Raw genomic sequence first — 21,144 nt, forward strand, 5'->3', positions numbered from 1 at the left:
CCAAAGTGAAATTAAAGCTATGTAAATGAATTGGTAAGTTTAACATGCTGGAAGAAGATATGCATGGCAATAGATTTGATGGGTTTTTCTGTGCATGTGTCTACAGTGTGTAAACTGGAAAATAGTTTGCTGCTTGTGCCAGACAGTTGTTGGTCTTTAGATACTCTTTCTGAGTTCAGTAGGAGCGCTGAAGGCTTCGGGTAATGATCACAACAACAGAGCAGATCGGAGACAAGTCTAGCTGTCAATCTCTTCCTGAACTAGGTTTCTCCTGTCCTCCTGCTCCACCTGTCAGCCAATCAAAGTGATGACTAACCAGCACTCTTACACTGACACAAACAATAGGCGAGCTATACATAGAGACTCCAGCCTGTGTGGGCAGGCGTTCTATTGATCAGGGAGTAGTCTGTGGTGGGAATTAAAGCCTGACTGGCTGCCATGTCAGTATTATCCAGACAGAGGGACTGCCCTCTGTACGCTAATTACAAGACTAACTGCTACCGCAAACAAGCAGATGTGCTCTCTTTCTCCCGCTCTCTTTCTGTCTCTCATTAAAAAAAAAATCATAATAATTCACAAACAATTAAATGACTTTGGTGGTTAGAAAGAGACAAACTGTAAAAATGTCAGGCAAAGTAAGTAGTGTCATGATCACCACAGTCCTCTGATCTATTGGAGGGGCATTAAAGAGACCAGATAGGGCACAGACATGAGAATATCTTTCATCGTTCTTTTCCCTGTTCTTCTGATGCAATTTTGCACATTTTACAGTTGCTATCACCTATACATTTTGAAAGAAGATTATTTGAATGTACTTTTTTTTTTTTAAGATTGACTTCTTGGTGGTGTTCAACTGGCATTGTGAGGGATTGCCGTCCCTTTAGCGGCTCTGTGTCTCACTGGAATCATAATCTCCTTTAATCACTACGTACTATAATTGTGCTGCTAGTGGTTAATGGTAAACAACATACACTAAATACACTAAATCTACACAAAGTTGACATGTTACATGTGTATACAATTACTCTATATACAATGGGTGGTGAGCGTAAACTTTGAATGTATATAATGGACATGGATTTACAGTTAATGTACACATTTACCATGCCTTTATAGTACATTTAGATGTAGGGAAATTGCGGCTTTTCTGTGGCTTGTTGTGATGTCAAGAGTCCCGGTTGTGATGTGAAGAGACGATTGGAAGTCTGAGGTGTGTGTTTACACAGAGAGTTGACCATAGAGAGTAGATGAGGTGCCCATGGTCAGGAAAGAAGCCTCAGGAACTCTACCCAGGCCAACATCCTCGTTCCGTTAATCTGTGATACGACCACCCGAGGAGTCAGTCGAAGCTCGGACAGTGTTATTTGCTGTTTAATAGTCACACCTCGGGGGAGGCAGTGCTTTCTGTCCTGGTCTCCGTTTAAATCAGGCTTTAAGTGCACTGGTGAAACACTGGTGTAATAATGGCATTGTGTTGTACTTCACCCAGATGAGCAAAGAACAAATCTACAGATGTACCTCCAGGGACTCCTGTCCAAACACTGCTATTGTGCTATCATACGGCCACAGCTTGAGGAACGGACAGAACCCAAGTAAGGCGAAGATGACTAAGAAGTATAAATGCGGTGCTATTATTTTCTCCCCTTCTGTTCGCATTTGATTGCATTGTTCATCATTGTGTTGTATTGTGCAATGTGCTGGGCTAATATGCCTTTCTCTACGCAGTGCTGGAAGCTGTTGCTTGTTCTGCCTGTTTAGAATATGAATGAAGATGTGGGAGGAATTGTTGGAGAGTAGAGAGAGGGAGGCAAAAATGGGTGAGAGGAGAGAGGGGGAGGCAAAAATGGGTGAGAGGAGAGAGGGGGCAGAGAAAATGAATGTGAGAGATTGAATACGAGGGACAGAGATCCCAGTGGACCCAGATCATGCTATTCCTGCCTGCATGCCTTTATCCACATACAGTTAGTTCTGTCATCCTTTCATCATTTGGTCCTATCGCTCCCCCATTCGCTGTGGTCTACCAGTGGAATATTAGTGTTTAATGTTGTTGTTTCAAATCTTGCTCTCTGGATACAGGAGCTGATCGGGTATTTTGAGACTCTGAAGACAATTGTGAGTGTACAATTGTGAGTGTACAATAATAAGAAATATTTGTTTTTAGACGCTACCCAATTCATTTTCCTGGGTACTTTACTTTTCATTGTTCTTTTCACAAAGACCCACTTGACCCCCACTCGTTCTGCTCCCATTCCATCTATTGGATCTGAATCATGGTGGTTATTATCGTATTCACTATCTGATCTAGGATCAGGCCCGGTGCCACGAGGGGCAAGAGGGGGCTTAGCCCCCTCAGTTGAATCCCCCCCCCACCGTTTAAGTATTAAATACTCAATAGACAAATAGCCCAAAAAAGGATTAGCCCCCTCGCCATTATTTTCTGGCCTGAACTGCTATCGTGAAGTCGACTTCGGTCATTTTGTCAACAGCCAATATCCTCCATACACACCAACCATATCCACCATACACCAACCTTACCGAAGTCAACACAGAGAAGGCGGATATTTTAGCAACAATGACGATCTGGCTGTATTAAAACAGTGACTGAGGGCACTTGAGCAATTGCTCCTGCTTCCTGCTGTAACAAGCAGCATGCATTCGGAACCCAACACGGGGAGATAATGAATCCAGGTGAATGGGTGCCGGCCAATGGAGAAGCTTCCCCCGGGTGAATCTGTAAAGGTTAATCTGTAGGTAGAAGTCACAGGGTGCGTTCGAATACGCCTCACTGTTCCCTATTTTGATCAGAGCCTTTTTGCATCCCACAGTAATAGGCTCTGTGCACAAGCGTATGGACGAACTTCCTCTTTAGCCAGATGTTGGCATATTATTTTCCGGTTTACTTAAGGTGATCACCCGCGTCGCCCAAAATTTCAGTTTTTAGTAGATGTCTCCAAGACCTGCCTAAAAGAAGCATTAGTGATGTCCATCGAATTGTTGATGCCTGGTCCCCTGCTCCAACAAGCTAGCTGAACAAGGGATTCAAACTCCGTATCGAGCTATCTGCACAACTACAAGGGTAAGTAGTTTACTGTGGTGTGCCGGCCGGCTATCGGCTAAGCTAGTTAGCAATGGGTTCTTTTTTAGTGTAGTATTAGGCAGGACAACAGAGCGCATAAAAATTCACCCTATCCTCAAAAACGGCAAAAGAACGCTGGCTGAGCTGGAACACTAGCGCGTCCCCATAGCAAGAGAATTGAAACGAACCTTCTTTCAGCCTCTTCTAACCTGAATTAAGCTTAAAATTCCATAGCCTCAAAAAATCACCAAAACAGGTCTCCTCTTTTATTTTACTACTGTAACCTAATTTCACAACAAAACTGAAAAATAACAACTGGCATAGGATTATGTATTAGTATTAGTAAGTAAACCGGAAACTGCAATACCGACTTCTAGACAAAAGCGGAAGTTCGTCACTACGCTGGTGCACAGAGTCTATAGAGTCCCATCTAGACGCCAGTCACAGTATGTGGTCCGGCCGTCTTTGCTCATCTGGCTGTGTCCCAGGTGGTTAGTTTTTTTTTTTTATGTGTTAGGCCACACACCAATAGAAATTCACCTTTTCCAACTTGAAAGACGATGGGCAGAACTTACTCATGATTTTGTACAGTGATTTTGGCCCGTGTTACATTTTAATCAGTGTGACATATACAGGATATCGTATCAGGACAAGGATGAAGTCACACCAGTATCATGGCCCAACAAACACATTTTTGCACCTCCACTTTTTTACAAGCAAACAATCATAGTTTTTTTTCTGATGACTCTCTTCCTGCCGTAGTACATTACAAAAATGTTAATACATGTTTTTTTTAAATATGGAAATTCTTAACTGTAAATGTGTCCGATATGATTGTATTTTAGTTTTTTAAGTATATAGTTTTGACACGTAACTATGAGCACTAATTTGTGAGGCAGCCATTGTTGCCTCAGGTAAGAAGGGATTGCTTTTCCACCATCCTGTTGGACCTTGGACAACGCCAAGCAAAACAGACTCTAAAGCTTAAACTACAGGCTGTCCATACTCAATGAGCATATACTGGTGATAGATTTATTTGGTGGGCATGTGGCTGCTATTTAGAAAATCTTTTGATATAGCTTGCTAGGTGAAATTGTTACAGAGAAAATATTTATTAAATGAATATTTACAATGTCTGGTACAATCCGATACAGTTTCACTGGAATTATTAAAACAGCAAGGGTGATTCAAATGTCACCTCGAAGCAGTTGAGACAAAATTAAAATAAGACCTTTATTCAACTACATTTACTCAAACAAATGCGCACACACACACATACACACACACACACACACACACAGAGAAACATTATTTCACTTGGTGTAATGAAAAGTTTGAAAGTGTCTTGTGTGGGAGCATAGTTTTATTAGTGTCTAAGACAGATGGGCATTTCCTGAGGAAAACGGCACCGGAAAACAAACCGTTCAGGTGGTGGGTATTTTTGGTTCAGATGGACCTGCACTGTACGCCTGCCTTCCATCAGCCTGAGGGGAATTTTTGGATCAGTGGATGATTGTGTGGGAGGGGTCTGCAATGACCTTTCCAGCACGGTTACTTTTCCTGGAGTTATGTAAGACCTGGAAGGATGGCAGGTGGCAGCTGATGACCCTTTCTGCGGATTGTATAGATCCGGGTCAGGGTATTTTCTTTTCTTTTTTTAAAGCTCCCACAAGCGGTACATCCACTGCTAGGCTTCTAGGGTATCGCTGTGATGTTGTCCTCTTACCTGAGATTGTGAGATGTGAGGGTTTCCTTGAATGAAAGGAACTAAGTCAGAATAGGTGCAGAATAGCCCACCAGTGGGCTCAATACAAATTATTCTGACAATTGGAGAAGTATCAATCAATATTTAGATTAATTTATACTTTTGTACACGGAGGGCTGGTTTCACAGACACCAATTAGCCGTGATATCCGTGATTTCCATTGGGCTATTAGTCCATGACTAGGCTTAATCTTTGTGAAACCAACCCTCCATGTGTCAAATTGTGTGCAAAATGGAACTCAATTGTTTTTTTTCAACCATTTCCAGTGTTGCCCCCAGTAGTTAAGTGGTGTTAGAAAACTCTGTGAAATATTTCAAAACGTATCAGTATATTATTCAAATACTCTATCAAAGTTAGGTTTTTGTCGTCTTTAAGTTGGTAGCAGCAGAGTTGCCACTAGTTTTGGAGTTACAAAGCATGATATAACCCATGTTTCCTCTTCTCAGTGATCCACTGATTGGAAGAGAGCTGAGCACATTGAAACTGACAGCAGTGGACCGAAATGTAATTTTCCCTGGTCCATGTAACGGTGGAGGCAGCTGGCTTTGTAGGTTCTCATTGCCCTGCTGCTACAATGAGGTCAGACTCAGCTTGTGGAAATTATGTTTGGATGCAGAGCCTCTGCTCACAACACGTGCAGTGGCCTGAACTGCTAACTCTGCCATGGCTTTTTATGTCAAGTTAAAATGCAGTTCAGTCTTCTAGCACTATACTTTTGAGGATGAGCTTAGTCTCCTTAGGCTGGTTTAAGGGGCCAGGGTGAAGTTTTTAAAATAAATAATAACACATTTCTCATCTGTCTAGTCTATTCTCAAGCAATAACATCCTCAGAGAGTTAGAGTACTATTAAGAAAAAGTATGATTTTGATGGCTTTTGCAAAGAAATATGGCAAAACAATCTTTTGATTGATGATGATTGATTCAATGTCAGCTGTCACATTGGAAGTGTCTCGGCTATAAAGCCTTCATCAGCACTTTTGTCCTTAGTCAAAGGAAAAAACATTTGTAAAACTGAGTTAAACCGTTTTAATTTCATTTGAATATGAAGTCATCCTTTATATTTCATCAAAACAAAAAGTCCTCCCTATTCAATCTTCCTTGGAATAAGGTAAAATCATACATTGAATCTTATGCAACTTGACTCTAAGGTCCTTTGCAAATCCATGCAGTTGGGAAATGTATTGGCCAAGGAGCAATCAATACTATTTTTTAATCAGTGAAGAGGAAAAATACATTGGTTTCTTGAATATCAATCATCAAGGGCTAAATGTCACCACTAAGACATTCGAGTCCCAAAGGGTATAGTGAATCTCGCATCACACACCATGTTTTCCAGACTAAACCTTTTTTCATTTGAAAAACAATTTTATCTACAAACCTAACCCTAACCTTACCTCAACTTATATGCCTGAACCAAACCAAAGCATACATTTTATCCTAAACCTAACTCATAAGTGGACTATAATCCTTGTGGAGACTGGCTAAAAAACCTTGGAGACAGACAACAGTCTCTCCCTCCCTTTTTGCCATAGCATGGCCTCTTTCCACTATCGCTCTTTCTCTCTCTCTGCCTCTTTCTGCCTTTCTGTCTCTGCCTTTCAGATCAGAGCCTAATTGCTGTGTGGGCTATCTGACTGCAACAGGCCTCTTGTCACTAAGTCCCGTGACTCTGCTAATGCTTGCTTTCTCATTTTGATCCAGGCTCCGAGTTGCTGGCTTCCTGTTAGACAAACCAGGAGGGTGCAGCCATCAACACAGCTGCTCTCCTCCTTGTCTTCAGTCTCCAGCCCCTACCGCTCTCTCTGTCTCGCGCTTTCTCTCTCTCTCTCTCTCTACTCTCTCTGTTTACACTCTGCCTGTTTTTCCTTCGCTTTCCCTCCCCTGCTTTCTCTCTCCACCCCCACCCCTCCCCACTGTTGTTTAGTTGTCTGTCTCACCCAGGTATTTTTAGCCTGCTGTCTATCCACAGGACACAGAGCAGCTCTGGGTGATCCAACGCCACCGTCCCTCAAAGGCTCACATCAGCTCTTATCAGCCAGCCTCACTGCTGTGTTCTAATGATGATCTCTTGAATCCGTTCACCATGGCCAGATTCAGCATTAGGGCAAGTTCCCAGTGAAACTTCATAGTGAAATGTAATGTAATTGAGTGACGCTGTCGCACGCTCTCGGTATCTCCATCTGGCGTAGATCTTGGTCTCATGCCTTGGTCGTCAACACTCTCCTCATAACGTTTCATAATTTTGTTGCACCCTGAAAAGGCACACCTGAATCAAGGACTTGATGATTAGCTGACAATATGTTAGCTCTGGAATAGATCAAATACTTAGAATGGTTGGGGGTCCCTGAAGAGAGGGTTGAATACATCTAATGGGTTGCTCTTGGACACTTCTGAAAATGTTACGAGATGGACATTTTAAGACAATGAACTCTGCCAAACAAACTCAAGACAAGAGTATTCCACTAGATGTACAGTATCTCACAAAAGCGAGTACATCCCTCACATTTTTGCTAATATTTGATTATATCTTTTCATGTGACAACACTGAAGAAATGACACTTTGCTACAATGTAATGTAGTGAGTGTACAGCTTGTATAACAGTGTACATTTGCTGTCCCCTCAAAATAACTCAACACACAGCCATTAATGTCTAACCCGCTGGCAACAAAACTGAGTACACCCCTAAGTGAAAATTTCCAAAATGGGCCCAATTAGCCATTTTCCCTCCCCAGTGTCATGTGACTCGTCTCAGGTGTGAATGGGGAGTAGGTATGTTAAATTTGGTGTTATCCCTCTCACACTCCCTCACACTGGAAGTTCAACATGGCACCTCTGAGGATCTGAAAAAAATAATTGTTGCTCTACATAAAAATGGCCTAGGCTATAAGAAGATTGCCAAGACCCTGAAACTGAGCTGCAGCACGGTGGCCAAGACCATACAGCGATTTAACAGGACACTCAGAACAGGCCTCACAATGGTCGACCAAAGAAGTTGAATTCATGTGCTCAGCGTCATATCCAGAGGTTGTCTTCGGGAAATAGATGTATGAGTGCTGCCAGCATTGCTACAGAGGTTGAAGGGGTGGGGGGTCAGCCTGTCAGTGCTCAGACCATAAGCCGCACACTGCATCAAATTGGTCTGCATGGCAGTCGTCCCAGAAGGAAGCCTCTTCTAAAAATGATGCCCGCAAACAGTTTGCTGAAGACAAGCAGACTAAGGACATGGATTACTGGAACCATGTCCTGTGGTCTGATGAGACCAAGATAAACTTATTTGGTTCGGATGGTGTCAAGCGTGTGTGGCGGCAACCAGGTGAGGAGTACAAAGACAAGTGTGTCTTGTCTACAGTCAAGCATGGTGGTGGGAGTGTCATGTTCTGGGGCTGCATGATTGCTGCTGGCACTGGGGAGCTACAGTTCATTGAGGGAACAATGAAAGCCAACATGTACTGTGACATATTGAAGCAGAGCCTGATCCCCTCCCTTCTGAGACTGAGCCTCAGGGCAGTATTCCAACATGATAACGACCCCAAACACACCTCCAAGACGACCACTGCCTTGCTAAAGAAGCTGAGGGTAAAGGTGATTGACTGGCCAAGCATGTCTCCAGACGTAAACCCTATTGAGCATCTGTGGGGCATCCTCAAACAGAAGGTGGAGCAGCGCAAGGTCTCTAACATCTACCAGCTCTGTGATGTCGTCATGGAGGAGTGGAAGAGGACTCCAGTGGCAACCTGTGAAGCTCTGGTGAACTCCATGCCCAAGAGGGTTAAGGCAGTGCTGGAAAATAATGGTGGCCACACAAAATATTGACACTTTGGGCCCAATTTGGACATTTTCACTTAGGGTTGTACTTGTACTTAGGTTTGTTGCCAGTGGTTTAGACATTAATGGCTGTGTGTTGTGTTATTTTGAGGGGACAGCAAAGCAAATTTACACTGTTACACAAGCTGTGCACTTACTACTTTACATTGTAGCAAAGTGTCAATTCTTCAGTGTTGTCACATGAAAAGATATCATCAAATATTTGCAAAAATGTGAGGGGTGTACTCACTTTTGTGAGATACTGTATGAGTGGTAACACTCGGCTTGGCGTAACACGGTTCAGTGAGCTCTATGACCGCGGAGAGCTGAGGAGGGAAGCTCCACACTGGAGCCTGGAACATCCCGACGAGACATTGTTCGGAGGCACGCTCTCACACACGTTTGTACGCATGCAAACAGACAAGGGCAGAATGTGTGGGAGGCAGAGTACATGGAAGAAGAGAACAGAGAATTGGAGAGATGGACGCTGTGAGAGAAGAGCCTCTTTTCCATCCTCAACCTGACAGTCTTGCTGGTACTCGGGTCTTTAGGTATAAACAACGCTCCAGAGGAATATGGCCACATTTCACCCCTGCTACTCTCATCCATCGCCCCTCTCATCCCAACCCTCTTTCGCTTGAATGGTGGGTTGTTTTTGCCCTTTTTATGCTCAATGCTCCCTGGCTCTAGTATGGGATGTACACCAAATAATGCTGCTTAAAAAGAGAGGGAGAGAGAGGGATGGAGCCTTGGGCTAAGAGCAGACAAACATTCACTATTATATAACTGGCTTTGTACTGTTGAATTATGTTCTGGTTTTATTGAAGTGGCAAACAAGGACTCATCTAAAGAATCCCTGCCTGATTTCATGGCTTCTTTTCATTCCAGGAAGTATAGGTTTATTTCAGTAAGAAATTAAATGATTCTTCTAGTAGGCTGAAGCACCAATGAGACTGATATTAAAGAATTGTTACAATAGGGACACTAATTCAGAACGACAGACTGACTGACCGACATTCAATATACACTCACCTAAAGGATTATTAGGAACACCATACTAATACTATGTTTGACCCCCTTTCGCCTTCAGAACTGCCTTAATTCTACGTGGCATTGATTCAACAAGGTGCTGAAAGCATTCTTTAGAAATGTTGGCCCATATTGATAGGATAGCATCTTGCAGTTGATGGAGATTTGTGGGATGCACATCCAGGGCACGAAGCTCCTGTTCCACCATATCCCAAAGATGCTCTATTGGGTTGAGATCTGGTGACTGTGGGGGCCATTTGTCATGTTCAAGAAACCAATTTGAAATGATTCGAGCTTTGTGACATGGTGCATTATCCTGCTGGAAGTACCCATCAGAGGATGGGTACATGGTGGTCATAAAGGGATGGATATGGTCAGAAACAATGCTCAGGTAGGTCGTGCCATTTAAACAATGCCCAATTGGCACTAAGGGGCCTAAAGTGTGCCAAGAAAACATCCCCCACACCATTACACCACCACCACCAGCCTGCACATTGGTAACAAGGCATGATGGATCCATGTTCTCATTCTGTTTACGCCAAATTCTGACTCTACCATCTGAATGTCTCAACAGAAATCGAGACTCATCAGACCAGGCAACATTCTTCCAGTCTTCAACTGTCCAATTTTGGTGAGCTCGTGCAAATTGTAGCCTCTTTTTCCTATTTGTAGTGGAGATTAGTGCTACCTGGTGGGGTCTTCTGCTGTTGTAGCCCATCCGCCTCAAGGTTGTGCGTGTTGTGGCTTCACAAATGCTTTGCTGCATACCTCGGTTGTAACGAGTGGTTATTTCAGTCAAAGTTGCTCTTCTATCAGCTTGAATCAGTCGGCCCATTCTCCTCTGACCTCTAGCATCAACAAGGCATTTTCGCCCACAGGACTGCCGCATACTGGATGTTTTTCCCTTTTCACACCATTCTTTGTAAACCCTAGAAATGGTTGTGTGTGAAAATCCCAGTAACTGAGCAGATTGTGAAATATTCAGTCCGGCCCGTCTGGCACCAACAACCATGCCACGCTCAAAATTGCTTAAATCACCTTTCTTTCCCATTCTGACATTCAGTTTGGAGTTCAAGAGATTATCTTGACCAGGACCACACCCCTAAATGCATTGAAGCCACTGACATGTGATTGGTTGATTAGATAATTGCATTAATGAGAAATTGAACAGGTGTTCCTAATAATCCTTTAGGTGAGTGTACGCACACATTTACATTTATGCCATTTAGCAGACACTCATATCCAAAGTGATTGTTAGTACCTATATTACAGACACACGGAGTGTCTATGAATTCCACTGTAAGTCGACATCACCAAGTTGGATCCGTTTTCTGTTGGTATCTCAGACTAGCCACTGGTGCTTTTCCACAATTCACTTTCGTCTCCATTCAGAGCATGATTGCTTTTGACAGACAGTATGAAGACAGGAGCGAGGCATGGTGAGGGAGCTGTAACAATGTCTGCCTCTCAGGCGTTCTGCCGTTCAGGCTCAGAGACTATTACAATGTAAATCAGCACTGTGAGATGACATGCAAATCAATCCATAACCCCTATGGCCTGTTTTCTTCATTAAATTGAATTTCTTGTAAATGAGGTATGTCAAAGAATGAGTTCCATTTACCTTCCGATGAGCAGATAATTGGTATTAGCATAAGAGATATTTTTTGTAGTAGTGTCCTGGATTTGAATGCTACCATTTAGCCAATGAGGGCCGTATTCATGCGTTTTGGAGAGGATGCATAAAGGATTTGAAATAATGCAGATCAGGCTGCATTCAATCTTCACGTGAAATACATACTTAAGACGTAGCATCAGTGTGTCTAAGCCCTCAGCCAATCTTGTTGTCACCATTGCCTTCAAATATGTCCCTGCAAAAATAACCTCTGGTACTCAGAAAATGTAGACCCTCATTTCCATTTGGACACCATGTTTAAATCCAAAATGACACCTTCTTCCCTATGAGCCCTGGACCAAAGTAAATATCTATGGTAATACCTCCAGGTTCTCTCACTGCACACTGACCATATCCTTCTCAGTGTGAATAGATTGCATAACACCGGATTGTTGCGACTAATATGTAATGTCACTTCGTAAATTACATGTAGCAATAAATCCCACAATGTTGTTTTAACAATTAAACTCTGAGTGGAAAAGGAAATGGAATGTAGTTTGAGAGGTTTTGAGGGATACGGATGTCAGCCAAGATATTGCTGCTGCCTGCTGAGAAAGCTGGCGTTAAAAAGAGGAGGGGGCGGGATATAAATACACAGTGTAATCACACACAAATATGCACACACTGACAGGCACGGCATTTAAACACACACGCAGCGAGCTGCTGAGGCAACCTGCTCCAGTCATTCTGGAGATTCTTGGATTGGACTCTGGGAATTTGGGAGGCAGCCATCTAATGAAGACTGTCAGGAATTGACAGTAGGGGATAAAAAGCCATTATTACAGGAAGCCTTGTGTCCTTAGAGCAGACGACTCACAGAGACGGGGGAGGGTGGCTCGCAGGAAGTGGGAGGAAGTTGGGGCACGGACACTGTCAGTCTGTCTTTTAGGCTGTTTTGGCAGTGTGACCTGCATTGGATAATAGAAGTGTACGCGTGCACATACATGTCTGTCAATCCTCTCATCCATCAATCCTGTCATCCCTGTACATCTATATCTCTCATCCACCAATCCTCTCATCCCTGTACATCTGTAGATGTCATCAATATTCTCATACCTGCACATCTGTACCTCTCATCCATCATTCCTGTCATCCATGTACATCTGTATCTCTCATCCGTCAGTCCTCTCATCCCTGTACATCCGTATCTCTCATCCATCAAACCTGTCATCCCTGTACATCTGTATCTCTTGTCACTGCTCTCATCCCTGTACATCTGTATCTCTCATCCATGAGTGTGCAACTGTATTTCTCACCCATCAATATTCTCATCCCTGTACATCTGTAGATGTCATCTATCAATATTCTCATACCTGCACATCTGTACCTTTCATCCATCAATCCTGTCATCCATGTACATCTGTATCTCTCATCAGTCAGTCCTCTCATCCCTGTACATCTGTATCTCTAATCTATCAATCCTCTCATCCCTGTACATCTGTATCTCTCATCCATCAGTGTACAAGTGTATTTCTCATCCATCAATCCTGTCATCCATGTACATCTGTATCTCTTATCATTCCTCTCATTCCTGTACATCTGTATTTCTTATCCATCAAACCTCTCATCCCTCTACATATGTATCTCAAATCCATCAATCCTGTCATCCATGTACATCTGTATCTCTCATCCGTCAGTCCTCTCATCCCTGTACATCTGTATCTCTCATCTGTCAATCCTCTCATCCCTGTACATCTGTAGATGTCATCTATCAATCCTCTCATCCCTGTATGTTTGTCTCTCATCCATCAACTCTGTCATCCCTGTATATCTGTATCTCTCATCCATCAATCCTCTCATCCCTGTATATTTGTATTTCTCATCCATCAATCCTTTTATTCTTTCACATCTGTATCTATCGGTTGATTCAGTTAAATGACCTGGCATCTTTTCTAAGCATCTCCGTAGATAAAGGACATTGCAGTGCTGTTGATGTTCCAAGTTTAACATGTATGTAACGGTAAATGGTACATCCATCTTAAGATAACTACAGATTTGATGGAAAAGCAAAATGGTTTTGATAATTAACTCTTGTTGATGACGACATGTAAAGAGTACAGAGCAAAATAATGGTCAACCAAAGATCCTCATCCTTTGCCGTGAACTCAAGTGAATTCCCCTTTCCTTGCATTAAATTATTTAATTAGATTTAACCAACTCGTAACCCCAGTGTTGACTAATACTGTGATAATGTCTTTCAAAAGCATGAACAATTCCAGAAGCATGAACAATGCCAGTCAAAAGGTAGAGTATAGCCTCTCCAACTCCATGCCAAAATAAGCTAATTTCATCATCATCTAGTTGCGAAAGATTATCCAAAATAATTAAGCCACTGTTAGCCACAACAGTCAAAGTACCAGCAATAGAGTGACATCTACTGTCAAACAAACACTGACCTGTGTTGTGTTTATAATGCACCAAAACAGAAGAACATGGTCTGAAACAGTGGTTTTAGGTTGGTTTCTCTTGACTTGTTCATTGAAAGCATGGAACGCTGTAGCAATTCTTTGCAACTGAAAACAAATGTGTTCTGTTGCGAATAGTTTTTCTCCAGTCTGCCCTAATTAATACAACCAATTTATTGGTTTTTAACGGTCAAATGGAACAGTACCACCTATGACAGAATGGGACACTAAGGACACTTTGTGTAGCCACTCACCAGATCTTTGGAGGTCCCTAGTCTCTTGAGGCCGTCCAGGGGCAGCAGGTCGGCTGAATCTTTGTGGGTGAACTGAGTGGCCTGCTTCAGACGTCTCTGTTGGTGAAGGATGGCTTTGTCCCGGATACCCATGTCACCCTTCTTCGACTCACTCATGGTCAGTCGGTTGATCAGATAAGCACTAAGTCTGTCAGTCAGTCACAGAGAGCAACAGCTATCCACGGTACAACAAAGCCCAGTACCTGATGGCAAACCGAGACTCAGGAACACCAGGCTAGTAGTGCAGTACAGGACAACTGGCTAGAGCACAGGGGCCGAGCAGAGCAGCTTAGTTCAGGGCACCTTCTTCTGACGGCAGAGAAGCAGAAGCGGATCAGTGGTGAAACACTGGAGGGTGTGTATGACAGTTAAAAGCAGAGCAGTCCAGTGCAACGCACACCAAAGGAGCTACCTTTCGATACCAAGAGATGGAGCAGAAAGAGTAGCTTGTGTTTCGTTTCAGTCTGTCCCTTCTCGAAGGATGATCTTCCTTCGCCTGTTCTGTGTCAGCCTTCAAAAGTGTGACCTCCGGTCTAAGGAAAGGTGAAGCTGTTAGGAGCAGCTAGTCCTGATCACGTCTTTCTGTTCTGTGGTGGTGTCAATGTCCAGAGGAAGGATTAGTGTGCTGATGGGCCAGTCATCTAGATGTGTTTCTCCGCCTGGGCTAAGAGTGTCTGTCTCGTCCTCTCTCTGTGCAGTCTGTCCTTGCAGTGATGCAGGAGCAAACTGTGCTCTCTCTGTATCTCACTCTCACTCTTCTTTCTATCTGCTCTCTTTCCCTCTCTCTCTCTCTCTCTCTCTCTCTCTCTCTCTGACTCAGTCTGTACCTCTGTCATTGCTGCCCTCTGAAGGAGTATTAAGCCTACCCAAGCACTCCCTCCCCCCATCAAGCCCTCTTTCCATCACTCTGAACACGAACACACACTCATCTCACCTAGTTTCAGAACACATCCCCCTCATGTTCTTGGTAAAAACACAGGCCCTGTAGTAAAGGCAAATCACAACGGAGCCCGTCAATCCACAGTCTCCCCATTAACCCCCTGGCCTCCACAAACGTGGAGCTGGACTGGCTGACATGCAGACTGCCTCATGTTGCTTTAAAACCTCTCAGAGATCCATGTTGCTATAACATCCTATGCTCCCCTTGGCACCCATGAGCCTTCACATGGATATTGTAGGGCGGTGCGTATTCGTAGCGTGTCCAATATGTCGATAGAACCTAAATGAATAGGCTGCATTAGAACAAGCTAACTCCTTTACATGAGTTCTTTATGATGAATAAAACAAGCCGTGGTCCGTTCTGTCAATGCCTTGTGTGACCGGTGTGGTTGCCTCGCGCAGCCAACGATCGATGAGCTCATTGATGTCCAGCGTGAGATTACTCCCCCCTACCCCCGGCTGTCTATAATTGTCAACATGAAAGAAATCAATGGCATCAGTGCAATAATAACCCTGATGTGTTTTTAAAATGGTTTATATTTTACAATGTGCTGCTTTTAACCTTGGGATTTGGGTATATAGAATCCAGTTACTGGGTTCCCCAAATAAGTTAAGAACAGCATTTTAAAAACTGTACCCTACATACATGTACAATATAGATCAAGAACTAAAAAAAGACATGGTTAAAACAGTCTTCCAAATGTATCCCTGCAAAGGCAGAATATATTTTTCACATAGCCTGTAAACCTGTCTGTTTTTTATTGACCTGGATCAGTTGACTTGTCAGTGGTATAGAAGGCTTTGAATAGGCATTGCAATCCCATTCTTAATACTCAGGCAGGGATATACTGCCCCCTTCTGGTGTTCTTCTTGTCAGTAACCTTGGTGGCTTATTTCACAGGTTTTCATTGAAGACGTGGACTCACACACTGCAAATGTTATACTATCTACAATTATTTGTTGGTCGGGGTTGCAAAAGTGCCTTAGTTCATGCCTTATGTACACTGTTGCACAATCAGCCAAAAGTGATTTATTTTTATTGGTTATTAATCTAGAATTCCACAGATCTGCTGGGGCATTCTAAAGGAATTCAGAATGAATTCAAAATTATCTCCATGGAGATATTCTGAACAGAAAGTTTACACATTTGGTTTTCATTCAAATGTGAAAAGTGTTGATTTAGTACAAAACATGGAGGGGGTCGACCCCTATGCAGAGAAATATCTGATGAAGCTGACATTTTATGCAGACAATGATCATACTTTTCATTCAGGTAAAATGTACATTGTGAAATATCTACCCAATTATATATTTTTTGTCAGAAGGATTTCAAACTTAAGTTCCATTCTTTGTTTACCAATTGTGTAGGTTTCGTGAAGGAAACACACTCCTTTCCAACATGCGCAGTGAGCGTGCGACTGACCAACGCATCAGAGAAGCCTCTGACAAACCAGAACCTGCAGCGTGTGGTCCTCAGCATCCCGGACCTTCACTATCGTCTCACTGGTCATGCCTACGCCGCCGGTCTCCTCCATCTTGCTCACCTTGAGACAACCCTGGATGTCAGCCATCTAGCCGGACCTACCTCTGCCTTGCTGAAACCAGAAGGTCAGACATGGGACTCTCCGACATGTTCCTCTATTCCCCTGACCAAAACGTCTCCGTGTGAGGATCACGGTTCCGAGGGTGACGGCAGGAGCAGAACTACAGCAGACTGGTTACGTTGTGACGGGTCGTTTGTGCCCAACTTCCTAGGGACGGAGTGGACCTCCGTAATGTATGGAGGTATGGAGTTTATAAGGGCTTTCTCCCCAATCAGACAGACGGACGAGGCTGCTGATATACTTGGACGGTGTAATATCACTGATTACACTGTTTATGAGCAGTTTGTCTGCTCTGTTGACATGGACATCCTCAACATAGAAGATCCTTCCGGAAGAGAGGAATTTAGTCCCACCTCCAAAAACAGAGAGAATTGTTTAGGAGGAAGAGACCCTACTTCTGCTTACAAAAGAGAAGAGAGTTCAAGGAAAGAGACGAATAGGTTAGGAAGAAAGGCCACTAGTTTGAACAACAAATGGGAAAAGAGGATTAGTTTAGTAAGGGAGGACAATAGCTCTATCTGCAAAAGGGAAAAGATTTGTAAATCAAACAGAGGGAATACTTGTTCCACCTACAAATGGAAAGAGAGAAATAGTTCAGCAAGAAGTTCTGCCTCTACTTCAGAAAAGATTGAAAGTTATGTAAGAGAGAACTGTAGTCACACTTACAAAAGAAAAGAGAAAATGCATTTGGACCAAGAAGATGCTAGTTCCTCCCATAAAAGAGATGGGATACGTGTCATTAGAAAAGCTGTTAATTGCCATTTCAAAAGAAAGGGAAAAGTACAACCGGGTTGTTAAGAAGCAAAAGGCAAACCAAAGAAATGTATATCAGAGAAAACCCAATGGAGGCTAAATATGGTAAGACTAGTGTTATGATTGATGTAGTATTTTATGCAGCTTCATTTTCAAACAATGGTCCAACTGCTATTTCCAAAAAGGACAACTAAATGCATTGTTCCAATGTTTATTGAATACAAGACTGACACCTGCCTTCCTATTTTTTATATTTTTTGCGTCCAATACATCCATCAAATAACCAGTGATGACAAACAATATACGACACGTTAAACAAGCCAAACAAAGTAGTTGTTTTCTGTAGAAGGAATGTATTAATAACCCCCTGTCGCCAACCATTTGAAAATACTTGTAGACAAACTCCAAACTTTTTTCCTCACATATGTCTTTAACATAACCTAATTAGAGCCCTTTCCTGACAAACAACAGTGAAAAGGGGGGGGGGGGGGGGGGGGGGGAAGGTTGGTTATTAATAACTGAACAGTCTGCTTCATCTGTACAAAATTTACCAAGTGAGATCGAAGGCACATGTTCCTTATTCTTTCCGGTGGATTCTGCTGCTGCTGGGTTTAGCATGTTTTCAAAACAATGATCGTGTTTAATTCAGACCATTTATTTATTTTATTTTTTTATTGAATGAATCCCCTTCCATTCCTAAAGTTAACTACATTAACTTTTCTCTCAAACGAGAGAGTTTGGGCATTAGTTTCGCTATTTATGTTGGACCATGTTCAGCATGATTTTAATCACCCATTGCAAAACTGGCAGTGTAAAACCAAAGCCACATCTTGGCCAGTATGACGTGTACATTCTATTACTAATCTGGATTAGCGTTTAAGGTCTGTAGACTGAACATCCTTGCAAAATCGATCATTTGAATTTGCATTGTAAACAACAGGGGAATGTCCCTTATGGTTCAAGTCAAATTTCTAAGCAAAGGATCCCAAAATGGATCTCGACTGTAGGCATTCACCGCTACGCTACCTTAGACATTGACCACAATGTGTGAATGTTTGCATGACCTGTGCTTGGGTAGTTATTTTAGGGTTTAAGTCATTGACTAACCCACACACAGTGTTCTATTGTAACCTCCACTCCTGATGGGAAACCACACAGTAGCTGCAAGCGCGAACAAGCCTCATGGCCCTGTGGAATAGGACGGCGTCTCCAGATGACCCGGCCATTAGCATCCTCCCACGTCCCATCCACAAGACTCACGGACTGCTCAGAGGACATTTGGCAGGTAGAGGGAGCAGAGGAGCATGTTCTGGCCCAGAGCGGGGAAGCGTCTGAACGCCTCCCAGGCGTCCGAGAAGATGTTGTACTTGAGGAACACCCGGTGCTCCAGGCTGGTGGGCAGGCTGACGTCGCGCGACATGATGTAGACGCCGTCGTTGTGCAGCGTGCACGTGAGGTTCAGCCCCGACTTGGAGGTGTTGTCCTTCAGGTGGAGCCACTCCCCCGTGGTCACGTTGTACGACTGCACCGTGAGCATGTCCTCCGTCTGGCTGACCCGTCGCCCCCGGGACGGACCCGGCTCCAGCTCGTGCGTGTAGCCCCCCACCAGGTAGATGGTGTCTTCAACTGAGAGCATCTGCTGCTTGCGCACGTGGGCCGAGCAGGAGCGGAACACGGCCCAGCTGTCGGAGGTGGGGCAGTACCGGAGCACGCTGGTGTTCCTGTCTGGTGGACACACAGAGGAAAAACCACAACGTCACAATCATTGTGACATTACGCGTGCAGCCTACGCGTCGCACGTCTACGGCGTGCATTCAGAATTTCAGAACACTGAGAACGCCATTCTGCTGGAAATGAAAGGTGCACAGAGCCCCGGAGAGTGAGTCGACCCCCAGCGACCTCTGGCAGTGTATCCTCCCATGACGTAGATCATGCCCTGGCACTCGCAGGCCGAGAACTCCGCCAGGGGGTCAGGAAGTGACGACACACAGGTCCACCAGTCCTGCTCAGGGCTGTAGCATTCCACGGTGCCCAGACACTGGCCTCCCACTGCATACAGCTTCCCTAGAACCGCCAGGAGCTTGAAGTTGGATCTGACATGAGTGGAAAAAGGAAAACTGTATTATACAACAGGACATAATCCACTTAGGGCCGACTGGACATTTGATTCTAAACAGACATAGAATACCTATCGAATCTATAAAAAAATATATATACAAAGCAGACCAGACTTTCACAGACCTCTTCTGGTTCAGAGAGGCAACCTGGTTCCATTCATTCCTGCAGGGGTTGTAACAGTGTGCCGCAGAGATCTCCTGGCTGGTCATTCGGTAGCCGCCCACGATGAACAAGTAGTTGTCCAAGACAGCCGAGCCATAGCCTCTTACATTGACCATGTCTGACGGTAGGTTGTTGGCGAGAGGCTTCCAACGCTGTTCCACTTCCCCATACCTCAGCATAGACCAAGGCTCATCCTGGTCAGGAAGATCTAGGGCCAGGCAGGTGAAGAGTCCAATGGCTACCAGAGTGGCTGTGCCTTTCATACGCATCTCTCGAACCTGGTTGCGCAGGGCAGCAGGTAGATTGCTGAACTCTGGCCTACGCAGCATAGGGTGGTAGTAACAGCTCATGTATCTGAGACAAGCATTGCGTAGATCATGCGTTCCATATACTTCCGATAAGGTGTAGAGCTCCACACAATTCTCCTGTCTGATTTCCGACGAAAGGAGTTTTAAGATGGAAGTGACTTGAAGGAATGAGGCAGTCTCAATCAGGTCTTCCAAGGTCTCATTGACCACCTTAACTTTGGACGTGTTGATGAACTCCAGGACTAGCTCAAGCCCTGGGACACTCAGTCCCTGGAGCTGCACCGAGTCCTCTCTAGACTCGCGCATCCCAGAGCTGTACAGAGCACGGAAGTAGTCGCTTTTTTCAATCAACTTGCTTTTGTTGACGTTGTACGTTTTGTCATCCATGACAATAACTATTTGTTCTGATGACATGCTTAGTGGTTGGGTTCGCTAGCTAGCTAGTCAAGTGATCTGTTTTGTTGACTGTCCTTTCCAACATCAACAGCTTGGAAGATCGCCTACATTTCACAGGCGTATGGTGTCGCCTGCAACTCCTAAGTCGCACCGCAGTCACTAGGCCTATATATGGTTATGTTCAGCCCATAGATCAGGATGATGCCTAGCTAATTTCAACTCCGTTATGAGTAAAAGGCTATCCGGAAATTCTAGCTAGCCACATTATCTCTCAAAACAATGTCTGAAATTATCTCGACATACATCCAAAGATGTTTTTCTGATTCATACTTGATGATAAACTTTCCTTGCATTCTCGAGACAGCCTGCAGAAAGCCGCAGTTGCTTTTTGAGAGGGGGACCAGCATATTTCCTGTTTTGATCTTGCGTAATGAATAAGTCACTTCCTTCCGCAAACGTAATAAATGAGAGGCGTTGCCACCAAGAGGCTTGATTTATACTCCATCAGGAGTATATCGACAGTTGCAAAGCCAGCCACCTGTCTAAAAACCTTTTTTTTTTTTGGAGATGTTATTATTGCATAGAACTAACATCTCCAAGTTGTTGTGTCTAATGAAGTTTGAAATACGGTAATTGTTCCGAAACTTATGATAGCTCAGTGATTGACCTAACCCTATCTGTCCCACAATACTTTTTAATACGGGTTAATTAATGTGTTAGTCTAAATTAATGCTATTTTGACTGCAGTGATCGCTAATTTGCCCTGGGGTGGTAAATATATTTATGTTTAACTTTAATTGTATTAATATAATTTTTTAT

The 21,144-nt window shown here is 43.7% G+C and overlaps 2 protein-coding genes across 2 annotated transcripts in view; both read right to left on the minus strand.

Moving 5' to 3' along the window:
- nrip2 (nuclear receptor interacting protein 2) overlaps nt 1–15,111 on the minus strand; it is a 28,124-nt gene extending 13,013 nt beyond the window's left edge. The window contains exon 1 of the mRNA XM_010887154.5: nt 14,007–15,111. Within this exon, the coding sequence (XP_010885456.1) occupies nt 14,007–14,162 (156 nt within the window). The 5' untranslated portion in view covers nt 14,163–15,111. The remainder of the gene's footprint in view (nt 1–14,006) is intronic.
- A 2,425-nt stretch (nt 15,112–17,536) lies between these two features.
- klhl42 (kelch-like family, member 42) lies at nt 17,537–20,766 on the minus strand. The gene is made up of 3 exons (XM_010887155.5): nt 19,583–20,766; nt 19,241–19,434; nt 17,537–19,066 (listed from the first exon to the last, which is right to left on the minus strand). Exons 1-3 carry the CDS (start codon nt 20,341–20,343, stop codon nt 18,609–18,611), a joined length of 1,413 nt encoding a protein of 470 aa, XP_010885457.1. The 5' UTR covers nt 20,344–20,766; the 3' UTR covers nt 17,537–18,608.
- Nucleotides 20,767–21,144: the final 378 nt, after the last annotated feature.

The sequence above is a fragment of the Esox lucius genome, chromosome 23 (genome assembly GCF_011004845.1).
Source record: "Esox lucius isolate fEsoLuc1 chromosome 23, fEsoLuc1.pri, whole genome shotgun sequence".
Classification (NCBI taxonomy): domain Eukaryota; kingdom Metazoa; phylum Chordata; class Actinopteri; order Esociformes; family Esocidae; genus Esox; species Esox lucius.

Coding starts and splice junctions, on each gene's coding strand:
- klhl42 (XM_010887155.5), bottom strand. CDS start 20,343: ATGTCATCAGAACAAATAGTTATTGTCATGGATGACAAAACGTACAAC. Junction 19,435..19,582: donor GCCTCTCTGAACCAGAAGAG/GTCTGTGAAAGT, acceptor CACTCATGTCAG/ATCCAACTTCAAGCTCCTGG. Junction 19,067..19,240: donor GGGAGGATACACTGCCAGAG/GTCGCTGGGGGT, acceptor TGTGTCCACCAG/ACAGGAACACCAGCGTGCTC.